General features: G+C 40.0%; 1 protein-coding gene across 3 annotated transcripts in view; it reads right to left on the reverse strand.

Moving 5' to 3' along the window:
- Positions 1-16,783, reverse strand: part of ALG5 (ALG5 dolichyl-phosphate beta-glucosyltransferase) — a 39,920-nt gene extending 23,137 nt beyond the window's left edge. The window contains exons 1-6 of one of the 3 annotated variants that reach the window (XM_004770770.3): positions 16,632-16,783; positions 13,094-13,265; positions 12,677-12,723; positions 10,891-10,959; positions 8,993-9,085; positions 4,525-4,638 (exon numbers count right to left, since the gene is read on the reverse strand). In XM_004770770.3, coding sequence (XP_004770827.1) covers positions 4,525-4,638; positions 8,993-9,085; positions 10,891-10,959; positions 12,677-12,723; positions 13,094-13,265; positions 16,632-16,697 — 561 coding nt within the window. In that variant the 5' untranslated portion in view covers positions 16,698-16,783. Of the gene's footprint in view, positions 1-4,524; positions 4,639-8,992; positions 9,086-10,890; positions 10,960-12,676; positions 12,724-13,093; positions 13,266-16,631 lie in introns of those variants that run through there. The other 2 variants (XM_045069749.1, XM_045069750.1) reach the window with 2 other exon arrangements.
- Positions 16,784-17,500: the final 717 nt, after the last annotated feature.

Below are 17,500 nucleotides of genomic sequence, written 5' to 3' on the forward strand. Positions count from 1 at the left end.
AACAAGGCAAAACAAATACAACTTGAGGATACGTTTGTGCCAGTTTGAGGATGGGGAGACAAGGTGCAATGGCAATGCATACAGAAGAGTTGGCCATGTGAGGTGACTATGTAAATGTGGTAACCAGATCCACACGTGCTGAAGCAGCCTCAGTGGGTAATGATCAGGATGATGACAGAAAGAAATATGCTGTTTTAAAACCTGAAAGAACTACTGACAGCCTAAAATAGAGAAGACCACACAGAAAACAGCTTTCTCTTTAAAGGGCTGTCACAAAGAAGTACAGGACACTAGTTTGTGTCACTCTGAAAAACAGAACCAACCAAAGGGGGTGATTAAAAGGAGGCATATTTGCATTTAATGTAAAGAGGAACTTTGTAACTCAGTTGAGACTGACGGGCTGCTTGGGCATCACTATAACTATGCAAGCAGAGACTGAAAGATCACTTGGTAGCTATAAAAAGTTTCCAATGTTGGATAAATGATTGAAGTAGACCAAGGGTTTGTAATGTATAGCCCGTGGCCCAAACCTGGCCTGCTGCTTGGTTTTGTGAATAAACTTTTCTTGGAACACGAACATGGTCATTCAGTTATGTATTATCTAGGTCTGCTTTTGTGCTACCGCCAGATTTGAGTAGTTGCAACAGAGACTATATGGCTTTAAAGCTGAAAATATTTACTCTATAGCCCTTTACAGAAAAAGTGTGCCAGGGGCGCCTGGGTGGCTCAGTGGGTTAAAGCCTCTGCCTTCGGCTCAGGTCACCATCCCAGGGTCCTGGGATAGAGCCCTGCAATGCGCTCTCTGCTCACCCAGGAGCCTGCTTCCCTTCCCCTCTCTCCGCCTGCCTCTCTGCCTACTTGTGAGCTCTGTCTGTCAAATAAATAAATAAAATCTAATAAATAAATAAATAAATAAAAATTTAAAAAGTGTGCCAACAACTGAATTAGATAATTAAGAAGATTCCTTCTAATTCCTCTATGAGTGTTAGCTTCAGAGTGCAAGTCTTCTGAGAGCAATGACTGGCTATTTATAAGCTTTATCAGAAGCATGAGTACACAGGGATCCCAATTAAAAAATAATTATTTTTTTTTAGAAAATTTTATTTATTTATTTGACAGACAGAGATCACAAGCAGGCAGAGAGGCAGGCAGAGAAAGAGAGAAGGAAGCAGGCTCCCTGCAGAGCAGAGAGCCCGATGCGGGGCTCGATCCCAGGACCCTGGGGTCATGACCTGAGCCGAAGGCAGAGACTTTAACCCAGTGAGCCATCCAGGCACCCCTCAAAAATAATTATTATTGAGTTGATCTACATACTTTGAAACCTTTCTTTTCCTTTTCAGAGTTGTAGAAAGGAAACTGGATTCACAGAAGGGCCAGATTTTTCTCATTCACTCTGTAACTTTGGCTACATCATTTAATTTTTCTTTGCGTTACTGTAGAATGACATAAAGTCATCTGCAAACAATTTGAAACCATCCAGCCTCCTTCCTACTCATGGCCCCCCCAAGCTGAAGTCATAATGCAGAAGAAACATTTACCAAATCTTTGTGGGTTCTCTAGGGAGAACCAGGAAATCAAACCTAACAACTGTACTAGTTGGATATTCTTTTAGCTTATCATGATTCACTAAGAGGTGAAAGAAGAAATACTTTTTAAATAATAGTGAACATATAACATATCCAATAATAATTTCATATCATATGGCATAAAGCAGTAACGTGAAATAAAACTTCTGTGATGATGGAAACGCTCAAGATCTGTGTTAGCCAATAGCCACAAGTATATGAAATGTAGCCAGTGAGAACTAGAATTCAAAATTTAGTGAGGAACTATAATTTTATTTAATTAATTTAAATTTAAATAGCCACATGTAGCAGGTACCTACTCTTTTGAACAGCACAGATGAAAGGGATATTTTCAGAAATAATTTTTATGAATTGTATTAGTTAATGCATTTAATATCTTTTATTTTTTATTTTTATTTTTTAAAAGATTTTATTTATTTGTTTGACAGAGATCACAAGTAGGTAGAAAGCAGGCAGAGAGAGAGAGGGAAGCAGGCTCCCTGCTCTGGGGCTCGATCCCAGGGCCCTGAGATCATGACCTGAGCCAAAGGCAGAGGCTTTAACCCACTAAGCCACCCAGGTGCCCCTCATTTAATATCTTTAAAGAAAAACTACTAGATAGAAAAGGGAAGTCAGTGATGGTGAAAGGAAATGCAATACTTGTGAAAAGCCATAAAATTAAATAAACATACTTATTTCTAGGAAGGATATGAGATTTTTAAACTATTAAATGTTCTGCTTTTGGGGTTTTACTTTTCTTATTGTTCAGTTTTTGTTATAATGAACAGGGATTATTTTAACAAATATATAATAATAATAATAAATTCTAAATTAGGTCTATTTCATTCATGGATAGTTCTATTTATTGACCTTAGTTCAGCCCTCTATTTGTTTCTTTACTTTTTGTAATTTATCTAATACCATTCTGTTGTTTTGCCATCTCTCCTTCCAATACCTAAGTTGCTGAATTCTTATTTTCATTATTTCTCCAGCAAAAATACTTTCATGCAATTTTATCCCTTTTCTTGGATTATACTGGCTTTCATTTGGAGTTTATCTTTCTATTGTATGAAACTTCAGTTCTTTTTCTATAGTAATATGTTGGTGCAGGTGACATTTCTTTCACTTTGTCATGACTAACAAGGGTAGCTCTTGGACAGTATAAGGGAACTATACCTGATAGACAGGTATCCCCTGGTTTTAAAAGCTCATGTCAGGTCATGGGGCTTTTATGAAAGACCAACATTAGTACCTGTTCTTGCTAACTGAAAGAAATATGAAGAGGCTTTTCACTATTACAGAAAAAAAGCAAAAAGCATAGTGTTTAGCATTTGTTTTGCGGCAAACTGAGCAGTTAGAGGGGCCCCGCCCAGCTCCTTCCCCAGCATCTCAGCATCCAGCCTCCATAGCTTTGAACCTTGTCTGTGAACATCTCTGCTTTACCCTGATTTATTTTGTGTGTCTGTTAGCAAGATGTGTTTTAGGGTGTCAGAAAAGCCCAAGAGAGGTTATTCTTCGGTCTGGGAACATTAAAAACAATTGCTGTATAAATTCATGTTAATTCCTTCTTTGCTTTATGCCATTTGGCTTACGAATGAAAATTCTCTCCTTCTGGATAGCAGGGGTAACTTGTACTTTTTGGAGCACCTGTTTGTCCCCTCTGAACTAGAGCTTCAAGGCCTGAATATTGTATGCGTGGGAGGGAGGGAGCACCCCTAAAGCCCAATATAGCTTTGTTGGGTTATTTGGGTTCCTTTGTGTTGTGAGATTTTTTTTTTATGTCCTATATAAGGATACACTCCACTGAGGAACGGATTTAGTCACATGGATCTATGCCCTAAACTTAGCTTGAAGTCCTGAAAAGAGCAAGCCCTAGCAATTTTTCTTGCTTCTGTTGAAATTCTGAGATATTGTGTGATGGTAGGTAGGTGTGCTGTTTAATGTTGTCCAATGGTGCTTACTCATTGTCTCAGTCTGATTCTCTCCAGATTGAGATTATTTGGTAAAAAGCTTAGAATTTGGTAAATTCATTTCTTCTAAATGGCCTTTTAAAGGTGGAGATGGCATCAGAATTTTTCTTTCCTCAACTTCCACTTTTTTTTTTTAAACAAAATGTTGGTACTGCCTTATTCATAATTACCAAATGCTAGAGACAATGCAAACGTCCTTCAGCAGCTGAATGGATAAACAAACTGCCATAGTCCTATATAATGGAATATCGCTTAGCAATTAAAAGGAAAAATTATTGATAAAGATCAGTAATATGGATGGATCTCAAATGCATTATGCTGGTGAAAGTCGATCTCCACTTTTTGAAATATGGCAATGTAGTTGCACACAATCTTTTCTGAGTGGTTGCTCCTTGGGTTTGTTTTGTTTCATCAGGAATAAGAATTCTGTGATCCAGGGCGCCTGGGTGGCTCAGTGGGTTAAGCCGCTGCCTTCAGCTCAGGTCATGATCCCAGGGTCCTGGGATCGAGTCCCGCATCAGGCTCTCTGCTCAGCAGGGAGCCTGCTTCCACCTCTCTCTCTCTCTGCCTGTCTCTATGCCTACTTGTGTTGTGATCTCTCTCTGTCAAATAAATAATAAATAAAAAATCTTTAAAAAAAAAAAAGAATTCTGTGATCCAGGTTTGTTTCACATCTTTACTTGGGAGACTCAGCCTATGCTTTTAAATAAAAAGCTTGGCTGAATATGTATAATAAATATTAAAACTTTGGTAGCAGTGATTGAAAATTGACAGAGATGGCTAATTTATTAAATAAGTAATTGTCAAGTAATCTCAGCCATCAGTAATGTTTACAATAAAATGAGTAGCTTTTCTGTGAAGTTGTATATAGGAATTTCACACCAAAAGAAGCACAATTTTTTAACTTATATGTACATTCCACTTTAATGTTACTTTAGACTACCCGTTTTCTTGATTAAAGATCATTTAAATTATGTTCTTATACTCACAGGCCAAGGCTGTAGGTCATTCAGTCCTTTTTCCAATTTCTCAACATCTGGAAACTTTGTGGCTCCATCTGCATCTGCCATGAGAATTTTTTCTCCTCGAGAACTGAATATACCCTGCATATATAAACATTTCGATTAAAAGAACGTCGCTTAAAATTAAGGTTAAACTCAATGACATATCGGTCTGTTTTGCTTTACTTAAAATCACTAATATTGGATAGTCTAATATCTAATATTGGGTGTGAAAATGGCAGGAGGCCAAAGTTCCCTGAAAACATTCCATGGGTAAGATCCATCTAAATGTATCTAATGCTATTTAATGATTTTAAAAACTCTGTGAGATCATACCATTAATACCTTATAAAACATGGTAAGAAAATAGATTTGGACAAGTAAAAGATAACCTACATCAATAAAAACAAAAAAGTAAAATAGCTATCATATACATTATATATGTATTGTGTATGTATCTGGTCTACTTCAGGGCAGCATCTGAATAAAGTATTTACGGGTGTGTTGAACAAATGTAATATATACAAACTTGCTGTGAAACATATCCTAAGACAATAGATCTTTTGTATTCTTCATTATGGAATCTAAAGTGTTTTTTTTTTTTTAAAGATTTTATTTATTTGTGAGAGAGAGGGAGAGAGAGAGACAGAGAAGAGATCACAAGCAGGGGTAGTAGCAGAGGCAGAGGTAGTAGTAGTAGAGAAGCAGATTCCCTGCTGATCAGCGAGCCTGGCATAGGGCTCAATGCCAAGACCGGAAGATTATAACCTGAGCTGAAGGGAGATGCTTAACCGACCTTATTACAGGTTCCCCTGGAATCTAAATTAGTTTAAATTAATTACTGAATAAAGAAATATGGAATACCATTAAAATTTAGGAAATGTGGATATATGCAAACACTAGTTTATGTTATTTGAGGGGTCTGAGACTTAGCAAAATTATGCCTCTCAATATTGAATTGATTGTGGTGTTTTGTGTAAAATATGGCTCTATGGGTGTTTATTTCACATGGAAATAAATTATACATCAATTCTTAACTCATGGTCTACTTGACTGAATTTATTATTTGTGATACCACAACAGTTTAAGTAAGATAAATAAAAACGTAGACAAAATTTTAGTCATTTATTCTACAGGATAAACCCACTAATTAGTTTCTGTAATTTTTAAAAGATCATATCCATTAGGATATAGGTGAAAAAGTGGAATAAAAATGTTTTGTTTAACATCTAGACAAAAAAAGACAAAAAACCCCCACAAAAACCAAAAATCTCTCAAAGAACCAAAGGCTTATTTCAAAGATATACATTAAAGGTGAACTGGTGGTAATAATTTAGCATTATAGAAAAATGTCTTTGGCTTTCAATCTTGTCTAAGCCATTTTATTATTTTTAAAGGAGGGTTTTTTTTTTTTTTTTTAAAGATTTAATTTGACAGAGAGACAGCGAGAGAGGTAACACAAGCAGGGGAAGTGGGAGAAACAGGCTTCCTGCTGAGCAGGGGAGCCCCCAATGCAGGGGTGGATCCTAGGACCCTGGAATCATGACCTGAGCCGAAGGCAGACACTTAACAACTAGAGTCACCCAGGCACCCCTAAAGAGGGTTCTTTAATGACTGCTACTCCCCACTGTACCAACGATGGCTTTCACTTCACTGCCAAACTTGTTGAAAAAAGCAGTCTATGTTGTGCCTCGCATTCTTACCCATTCAATCCCACCCTATCTCCTCCCACGGCTCAGAGGCCTCAACATTACGTGCTTCATTTCCCCAAGGCTTGGTTTCTGGTTGTCCTTTTTCCTCGCCAACTTAATGGGTTCAACTATCATCTGATGCATGTGAATTACTCACTTACACTCTACCAGGCTATTCTGGATACCACTACTTGGTATCTCAAACTCCATGGCTCAAACTCAATTAAAGATACTGTCTTTTGGGGCACCTGGGTGGCTCAGTGGGTTAAAGCCTCTGCCTTCGGATCAGGTCGTGATCCCAGGACCCTGGGATCAAGCCCAGCATGGGGATCTCTGCTGCACGGAGAGCCTGCTTCCTCCTCTTCTCTCTGCTTGCCTCTCTACCTACTTGTATCTCTGTCAAATAAATAAATAAGGTCGTAAAAAAAAAAAAATTAAAAAAAAAAAAAGATACTGTCTTTTAAACCAGCTCCTCCTTTGGTGTTTCATTCCTTCTATAAATGACATTCTCTTCCTCTGTCACCCAAGGCCACAGTTAAATTATTCCTTTCCCTGATCACATTATACAATTTTACCACCACACCCTCACAACATTTGTCTTCTCCTCTTCTGCTGCTATGTCATCATCATGATACAAATAACGATTCTTTGTACCTCACTTACACTGCTGCGCTGGCTGCTGTCACTCTGTCAAAGGTGACAGCTTAAAGTCCCTAATCTAAAAGTTCAGGATCTGAACCCATCTGTCTCTCAGACCTTATCTGTATAAAGCCAACCCACATGTACTACTAGCGGCTCCTTATTGTGGCACTTTCTTTCATACCTTTGGTCATGTTGCTCCTCTGCAAGTCCCCTGCACCACCTTCTGCCTGGATAACTCCTAGTCCTTCTTAAAGATTCCATGCGGAAGTGACCTTGTATGGCAAGTCTTTGCTGCTGCTCCTTCCAGATGGAAGGTGGTGCCAACATTTGGTATACATTTCTACTACATTGTTTCTACTACTAAACTATGATATCCTTAAAAATACGATGGTTGTCTTTTTATTTTTTTTTTTTTATTTTAGAGAGAGAGAGAACATGCACACTCAAGTGGGGATAGGGTCAGAGACAGTGGTAATCTTCAAGCAGACTTCTCACTGTGTGCAGAGCTCCCATGCAGGGCTTGACATGGGTCTCAATCCCAGACTCATGAGATCACAACCTGAGCCAAAATCAAGAGTCGAACACTCAACCGACTGAGCCACCTAGGTGCCTCTGGTTGTCCTTCGTCTCAGTATCTCTACTAAAGCAGTAGACATGTAGTAGCACTCCAGTGTTGGCTGAATAAATAAGTGAATGGATAGATTTAAAGGCCCCTATGATATTGCATCCTCCTACTTTCTTTTTCTCCTTTTTGCATGTCCCATGGCCCAGTCAGAGCAAACTCACTGCTCCCAGTGTACATTTTAAGAGTCTGGTCTTCTGTCTTTTCTTACTTTGCTGACTGGCATGCTCTTCTCTCAACTCTTCCCACACACTATCAGAGAGGTTAGGTTAAGAGCATGTACTCTGGGGTACCTAATCTAAACCTTTATTCTACCTATTAATAACTATCTGACCCTGAGTAAGTTTCTTTACTTACTTATGTGTCACATCCCACATCTCCATAATTGAAATAATAGGACCTAACTCATGAGACAACATGAGGAGGATTAAATGTGATAATTATGCTAAAGTGGTTAATTTACTCAAAATAACCAATCAAGTGGAATAACGAAGTGGAATCTAGTGTTCACCACTGTTGGGAGACTTGGTTTTGGTGATATCTCCTTTGTCAAGTCTGCTTGACACATGTCCGAGACTGCCAGTTACCTACTCAATATCTATTTTTTCCTTCTTTTTAACTAGTAGATCTCTGATTAGGTCAGTAGAGAAAATGTTAGAAACACTGCTCAGCTTTCCTTGGAAATACGGGTGGCCTTGTGACACTGTTCTCGCCAATGAGAATTAAGTAAGTCATTGGGTGGAGCTTCTAGGAAAGCTCCCTAAAAGAGGGCAAACCAGCCAGTATGTATCTTCTGCCTTTGCCCTTCTCCGTCCTGTCTGGAATGTGGCTGTAATGGCTAGCCCTCCAGGAGTCACGGTGTGTGCACGAGGAAGAGGGAATGAAAAGTTAGGAGGCAGGGTTTCTGAGACACCATAATGAACAAGGCCTGGACTGCCTATACTTAAACTTCTCTTTATGGGGGAGCAGAAATAAAATAAACCTTCTAAATCATTTGAGGCACTCTTTATATTTTCTTTCACATATCTATCTTCACTTGTGGTCTTTCTTCAGAGTATCCTGACTCTGAAAGCAACTTATTCCTTTTGAAATTCCTATAGTACTTTATGTGTACCTCCCATAAGTACAGCAGACTGCAAATTTCATCAGGATAGACCCAAATAGGATTTTATAAACTGCAAAAAAAAGTCATTTAAAACTTATCATCCAGTAACTATATCAAAGACGCACAGAGGCACACGGCAACATTTTAAACTTTGATTAAGCTAAGCATATTCTCCTGAATTACCTAGTATGCTATAGATACGGCATGATTTTTAAGATTTGATCACATATATATACAAAATTATATGAAGTTCTTATTAAAACTAATTTGCCACTATCTTAGGAATGATGGTATTCAACTAGCTAGCTGTAGAATACAAATGTACTATAGTGCACAAAAGAAGTCATTAAAAACAGGTTTATATTTTAGATAAAAAATGTTGAAACGATGTATTACCATCCTAATAGCTCCGCCTTTCCCGCGATTCTTCACCAGTGTTATCACTCGTACCTTGTCACTTCCATATTTCTGGCAATATTTAAAAGCTACCTGTCAAATTATATAAAAGTCAGAATAATATTAACTTGGATTCTAAGACAGTAACATAAACTGCATTTATGAGTTTGGTTTAAATACTGCTCTTCCAGGTGCCTTCTTCTTGTGACTAGATTATACTCACTGTACGTTTTAGTGGCCCAGAATTCCTGATGCCAAGAACCAATAATGACCCACTAGACTGAAGTCACAATTCACTTTCCTGCAGAGGTACTACCAGAACAGGAAGCAACTCTCTCTTATTCTGACTCCTTTATTTACACTAATGAGCTGCTAGAGAAAATAAAATCCATGCACTGATTAACTGTTACACACTTGAGATTGCCATCCCCCCGCCCTTACTGGTTAACAACTCACTTGTCAGCAACTGATCTTACTCCCCAGAGAAGTTGCTCATATCCTGAACCATGTCCCCCCAGATCTTTTTACTTAATTAGAAACAATTCTTTTTTAAGATTTTATTTATTTGACAGAGAGAGATCACAAGTAGGCAGAGAGGCAGATGGGGGAGGGGGGGAAGCAGGCTTGATCCCAGGGCCTTGAGGTCATGACCTGAGCTGAAGGCAGAGGCTTAACCCACTGAGCCACCCAGGCACCTCCCCCCCTTTCTAAGATTATTTATTTTGAGAGAGAGGGAGTGTGTGCGAGTGGGGGGAAGGGGCAAATGGAAAGAGGTCACACACTCCCCACTGAGTGTGTACCCCTCTGTGGGGCTTGATGTCGTAACCCTGAGATTATGACCTGAGATGAAACCAAGAGCTGAAAGCTTAACCCACAGAGCCACCCAGGTGTTCCTGCCATTACTTTCTGATTTATAATCGAAGCTATAAACAGTGATCTGTATTCGCTGTGCACATCTCTTCATCACTCAGTCATCAATCCACTATAGTATGGTCCATACCCTTTGCTTTTTCACATGGTTTTTCTATTTTATCTCTCTTTATCAATAGCACCCTCTCTCTTTATTTTATTTTATTTTTTAAGTAGGCTCCATGCCCAGTGTGGAGCCCAATGTGGGGCTTGAACTCACGTTCCAAGACTGAGACCTGAGCTGAGATCAAGAGTTAGACACTTAACCAACTGAGCCACCCAGGTGGCAACCCCTTTCCTTTTTATAGGTAGGGTCCACACCCACCATGCGTCTTAAACTCACAATTCCAAGATCAAGGGTTGCATGCTCTGACTGAGCCAGCCAGGTACCCCAATGCCCTCTCCCTTTGACCCTCATTTCTATGGGGAGTGTGAAGTTATTCTCACTCCTGGCAGACTAGCTTTTATTGTTTCTAGCAGCTCAGTAGCTATAGGTCTAAGAATGCGGGAATGTGAGGGGACAATACTCTAAGACACTTGTTACCTCCCATGGGTAAATCTGGATGGAAGTATGCCAAAGGACATAGCTGATACCCAGAGCCAGATGTGAATACATCTTTTTATTTGTATGACTGCTTTAGAAATTGTAAGGCAAAGTGGAGCATAAAGAAAAAAAAAACTGTGCTTAGGAAAAAGGAACCATGTATCAGCCGGCAAAGAAGGCTCCCAGTGGCCATGATGAATTGTACATGTTTCCTCCCAACTTGGTGATCTTCAAAGCTTCCCTGGTCTATGGAGTGGTGGAATAGCAGGTTTATTTTCCAGCTTTCCATAGATGAAACCTCTCTGCCTTTCTGAGAACCCACACTGTTAACAATAGAGAGTGCTGGCTCAGTGTCCACGTTCTCTGATGAGTGGAAAAACTTTACATCTGCTAAATTATTCTATTTTTTCTACCTACTGGCAATTCTAAAAGCAAGTTTACTAACCTTTGAAGTCTGGTCTTTGCTGCCATCATCAACTACTATCACCTCATAAGTGAATGTAGGATCTTGCTTCTGTAAGAAACAAAAGTAAAATACCACAATTTGGCATAAATGCCATGAAGAGTTCTGATAAAATTGCAAGGAGTTTAAATAACAATTGTTTTAGTGTGATATGTATAAAAATGAATATAAATTAAGTGTACAAAAACCACATAAAATAAAAAAGCCAAGAACCAAAAAGGAGGAAAGATACTGGACAGGAACAGAAGGCAAACACTGACTGAACATCTGTGAGCCTGTCTCCCTCCTCCCCTGCAACCCACCCCACACCAAATCGGTGTGCAACCTGGTGCTTGTGGGGCTGAGCACTTCTGAGAGACGCTACAATCATGTATGAGAAAAAAGTCCGTGAGGTTAAAGGTTAGTGTAATTCTAACCTGGCTACACTTTTCTTACCCTTATGAACTTCTGACCTGTTTTCTCATTTAAAAAATTCCCAGGGGCACCTGGGTGGCTCAGTCATTAAGCGTCTGCTTTCAGCTCATGTTATGATCCCAGGGTCCTGGGATGGAGCCCTGCATCAGGATCCACGCTCAGCAGGAAGGCTGCTTCTCCCTCTCCCATTCCCTCTATGTCTCTTTCTGTCAAATAAATAAATAAATACAAACAAAATATTAGAAAAACCAAAAAACCCAACCCCTCCACCAAAAAAATTCCTTGTGGCTCCTGTGGTTCTTGTGAATACACATAACAGAAGCATCAGGAGCCTCATATATAATAATAAAGGCTCCATTCCTTCCCTCTTTTATTTTTTCTTTTTAAAAGATTTTATTTTTAAGTAATCTTTACACCCAACATGGGCCTTCGACTCATAATCCCAAGAGTTTCATGCTCCACGTACTAAGCCAGCCAGGTGCCCCTTTCTTTAAATGAATCTTCTATCTTCCTTTTACATGTAAAACCTAAAACCAAAGTAAATCAAAACAATGAATTTTCAAAAAAAAAAAAAAAAAAAAAAAGCCACAAAGCTCATTTGTTTCCTTAAACTCTCCAAGGAGAGTCCAACAGCAACTGATGATACGAAACAAGGACACATATTACTTTTCTTCTCTTTATGTGAGAAAAGAAGAGAAAATAAATGAGGGAAACGCCTCTGACTAATAAAGAAAAACAAGAGCCATTTCACTTTCATTATAAGTCTTTTTTAAATAAATGTCTTTTTAAAAAGTCACAGAAGTAAAAACAGTATCATGGGGCCACACAAAGTCTGTAGACGTACTCAATTTTAAATGTATCATCAGGCAAGAAGATAAAAAGTGGGTGGGAGGGTACATTAGAAATTTCAGCATTCTGTTTGTTCTGGGTTCATCCACCTGCTTCTGGAGGCAGGGAGTCACGTGTTGGGTTTGCTTGCTAACACCTGGGGGTAGGCAGCAAGCTGAACACGGGAGGCCTGGTGACCTTGATGGCCCGGCCATGGCAGGCACTGCCTCTCATAGCAGATCTGGCCTACGATCTTCAAGTTGGTGATCTAGTTTTATTTTTATTTTTTTAATTTTTTTTTTTATTATTTATTTGACGGGGAGATCACCAGTAGGCAGAGAGGCAGGCAGAGAGAGAGGGAAGCAGGCTCCCTGCCAAGCAGAGAGCCTGATGCGGGGCTTGATCCCAGAAGCCGGAGATCATGACTCCAGCCGAAGGCAGAGGCCCAACCCACTGAGCCACCCAGTTGCCCCAATCTAGTCTAGTTTTAAATAGAGACATCATATTGAAAGGAAAAACACAATACCTGTCTCTCCTCTAGATAGCCCAGAGCTTCATCCATCATTACAGGCACTTAAAAAAAAAAGTATGAAAAATTAGTTTTGAAAACGATTTTCCACACCCCCAAACACGCAGTTTACATTTGGAAAAAATCTGAATAGTCTAACAAGCTTCTCCCCCAATAGCTTTTCCCATCTGGAAGGACCGTTTTCCGTTCACATCTGGCTTATGGCTTCTCTAAAATATTTCAGTCCTATGACTTCATGATGTAGACCCAATCCTTTACAGCTACTCTTTGTTTCCCCTCTTATGAACTACAACTAACAACAATGCACTCACTACAGCCCACATCTATTAATGTTCTGGCAAAGAGTAAAGTCCATACTCTCAGTTTCCTTTTCTTCCCAATAAACTGTTACCCATTAAATGAAATCGGGCTTACACCGTTTTTCTTCATTGTATGAAGGCACAACAACAGAGAGCCGTTTTGTAGGTGAGTCCCATATGCTAGGCAATGCTTCCTTCTGTCCTCTGGCATTTAAGAAGAACTTCTCGTCTTCATGTTGATGGAGGTGTGGCATTTTTGTAGCAGTTATAAATGCAACAAAGGAAATCTAAAAGCAGGTATGTTAAATAAGAAATCATGCTATGCTGACTTTTTTTTAGACTTCTTATGTAAGAATACATCATTTACATGATTTTTTTTTCTTTTTTTTTGGTGGAATATTTGCTTTTTGCTTTTAGTCCATTAACTGGACTGGAGGTGACAACAAAATTCAAATCCCTTATTTATGAACTGTCCTTTCTTCCACTGGTAAGGAACTAATGACTTAGGAGACTCCCAATCTGTTCCTACCTGTCATCCCTAGGCTTCTATCATCTCAGATCTAATAGGGAAGTCACGATAGAAATGTAATCTATTTTAAGATGCCCTGAACCTCCAATCCCTGGCAAACACACAGTGAGGTCCCATTCCTACTTGGAGCCTATGTGTGCCAGAGGATTAAGTTCACAGTGCAGGTGGAATGTATGGATGAGGGAAGACCTCCCATGGAGGACTAGACTGACCTAGAATATATAGGGAAGACCCCTCTATCCCCTTAGTAGGGACCAGCAATGCTTAAGAACATATTCTTGACACTTATCCCAGATTTGAATTCAGAATACATTACTTTTTGAAGTATCAAACTTGTAGGCTCTGGCACCATACACTACTGACATTAGGTAGCTCCCTTCCATATTTATTTGTGAACTAGTGTTGGAAATAACCACTCTTTGGAACACTGTCTCTACTGGTACACTTTCTCCTTTTAAAACAGTCATACATTTTTGGAATGCTACTCATTTTTAATGTGGTGACCATTTTTAATATTCCATTGGGTACATACTGAAATTGAATTTGCTCTGATTAGTAGGAACATGGAGGCGGTATCCTGACTAGTGATTATGAGTTCCTTTTCTGCACCCCAGTGTTCAGATTGTGATTTCTAAATTTGGTTTCCTAGTAAAAGGAATCAGTGCTCTTTGTAAGATGCCAGATAATTATGTCATTATTTTGAAAACTTGCCTTTTATCTTACCTTTTATATATGAAAGATATTTCAGAGTAATTGAATAGCTGAGAATGAAACTTTTTTCATTATGGAATTTCAGATAATACATAAAAAAGGAATGATACAATTACAATATTGCAATTTGCAACTCCCAGAGAAATAATGGATTTAGGTTGACAAACTATAGAATTGGTGAGTCAGGCTAACAAAACTCCTGAACCCCTGGATCCGTCTTAACACCGGAGAAAATCATATATTATGAGCCTTCTGATATGATACGAGACAAAGTATTCAGCATCAGTCACATACTTTTTTTTATTAAAAAACTCAAACATGCATTCGTTAAGTCTCTAAATGTTACTATCAGTTTATAGGAAATTCAGGAGACAGACTAAGATGTTCAAAGTCACCAATGGGATGAAATCAATAAAACCCAGATTCTGAGAAATTCTACAGGACAAATGACCACTTATTAAAGACAAGAGGAAAAAAAAAAAAGAAAAACAAAGTGTTACAGATTAAGAAACTTGAGACATCAACAGAGTGCTAAGTGTATGTAAATGCTTAATCGAAAAAAATGACTATACTAAAACATACATGAGGTATCTGAACTGACAGGACACTTAAAATCACTGAATAATGGTTAAAAATTTTTAAGACTCCATTATAACTTTATTATGGTTATATTTAAAAAGGGGGGGTCTTTAGAGATGAATGCTGTGGGTTTACAGATAGAATGTTTTGTCTTGGATTTGCTTCAGAATAATTCAGAAAGGAAGCGGGGTGAGGAAGACTATGTATGGAAAGTGTGGATATATATGAAACAGTTTTTGTTGTTTTTTTTTTTTTTAAAGATTTCACTTATTTATTTGACAGACAGAGATCACAAGTAGGCAGAGAGGCAGGCAGAGAGAGAGATAGAAAGAGGGAAGCAGGCTTCCTGCGGAGCAGAGAGCCCGATGCGGGGCTCGATCCCAGGACCCTGAGATCACGACCCGAGCCGAAGGCTGCAGCCCAAACCACTGAGCCACCCAGGCGCCCCTGTTGTTGTTTTTTTATAATGATTTCCTGCTGCAGCTTTTTAAATAAATGAAGTTCCACTAGCTGTCTGACATTTTCACACATAAGCTCTTCTCTCCAATCAGTCTCATCAAAAGAAGCTAATGATGATAACATTTATGAGAGCATTGCTTTAAAGATCACATGAGATAACCCCCTGTTAAACACTGAATACAACCCCCAGCATATTATAAATTCTTTGTAAATGGTAGCCCTTATAATCACTTCAAGCTAGTGGGATCAAATACTTGCAGTACACCCTCATAATGCACCCATTTAACTCCGTGCAACAGATAAGATTCAACAAGCAGATTCAATCCAGGCGTCTATCAAAATTCTGCCCCATCCAAAAAAAAAAAAAAGGTGACTTGCTCAAAAACCTGAATACCCCTGAAATCTTCATATACCGCTAAGGGAGAGAGAGGACTCCTTTCTCACCCAGGCACAAACAGGACACATTGCTTTTTCTCTATTAAATTGTTTCTACTCACTGAGTTTGCAAACCTGGCAAGATGGAAGAATGGCCTTCCTTAGCAGTGCTATCTGGGGACGAACTTGAGTGTCTAAGAAGCTGAAACCTCTCCATGTAGGAACTGGATGGCAGGCTCATTCCAAATTACATGGAATGTAATTTCTCGTAAGTGAGAAAGCTCACTCGGCAAACTGTTACTTATGTACGAGCAAGTGTTTACAACGTTTCTATTTCCAGAGTAATGGCAAAGAAAATAAGTCTGAATTCTCCTTTAGAGGCAGCGAATATAGGATGTTTAATTTTGGGTCATAACGACTCCCAGACATATGGTAACACTAGGCCTGTGTGTCTTGGTCTTACTGTGTCCCCTGTCCCCTGGTTGGTCTTCTTGATCCATTGATTTATTCCGATCTGTAACAGATGGCTCTCGTCAATGCTCTGTCACCACCTTCTATCTGCTTAACCACATCAGGAAAAGGTTGAGTCCAGGGAGCACGCACATCCCGGGAGCTCAAAACCTTCCCGGGTGGAACCAGAGCTGCATAGGCTGCAGATCCGGGAGAAGTCTTGGAGAGGTCGGGACTGACAGGGCGGGTGGACCGAGGTCCGGGGACCGAGGGACGAGTAGAGACTGGGTGAGCACGTCCCATAGTGAACAAAAGTACAAGGTTCTGGGCACAGAGGGAGGTAAAGCTCCAAAATAAAAATAAAGAAGGGAAGAAAGGGGGTGTGAAATTCTAGGAGAGGAAATCCCGGGGTCAAGGCTTGGGAGAAGCGTGGTGAGAAGGGACACATCGAAGAGTGAGTGGGCTGTGCGGCGGAGAGGATGCGTTGCGGCCGAGTCTCCAAGACAGCAGGGAGCCTAGGCCCGCGTCGGTCCCCCATCCCTCTCCTCACCAGTATCAGGGCTGCGGCCGCCAGCGCCACGCCGAGCACCGCCAGCTGCAGCAGGAGCGAACTCATCCTCCATGCCCAGGTCGCCGCCCTACCCTACCCAGCACCTACACACACGCGGAAGCGCGGCCGCTCCGCCCCGCCTTCCGCCGGCAGAGGGTCCTCTCCGGCCCGGCGCCCGCCGCCCACAGCGCCCCTCGCGGCAAGGAGACAAACACGCAGCTCTTCGGAGCGAGGCTCTGCGGTGGAAAGGCAGGCGCCGCGTTCCACTGCAGGGTTGGCACAATCGGCAAGTAAAAATACAGAATGTCCACTTAATTTGAATTTTAGGTAAGCAATGGACAGTTTTTTGACAGCCTTGTTAAAATACAATTTACAAACCATACAACCCATTCATTGAAAAGGTTTTGGTATATTACACGAGTTTTTAAAAAGTGTGATACAACAATAAATTTGCCAATTTAACCTAAATGTGCAATACAGAGTGGTACTAATTACATTCACAATTTTCTGCATCCATCACCATTATCTATTTCTAAAACATTCTTCACTGTTCCCAACCCCTGGTAATAACTAATTACATGTACTATTTGGCATATACTCATAGAAAAAAAATTCTTTTATTTGACATTCAAATTTAATTGTCTGTGTTGTACTGTGGCAACCCTACCTAGGAGGGAGGTGGAGGCTCTGAGCCACAGCACAGCCTACAATACAAGGCGCTCCTTTGGAGCCCGCTCCGGGGACCTGGCAAAGTGTAACTTGGTGCGGATAATGAGCGCACAGAAAGTTTACATAATTCTTCAGTAACTTGGAAGGAGAGGCCCAGGGCCCAGGCCAAGACGGAGGCGGGAAAGGGACGCAGAAACTTT

Source organism: Mustela putorius, unplaced genomic scaffold (genome assembly GCF_011764305.1).
Source record: "Mustela putorius furo isolate JIRA1106 unplaced genomic scaffold, ASM1176430v1.1 tig00003942_pilon_pilon_pilon, whole genome shotgun sequence".
Lineage (NCBI taxonomy): Eukaryota > Metazoa > Chordata > Mammalia > Carnivora > Mustelidae > Mustela > Mustela putorius.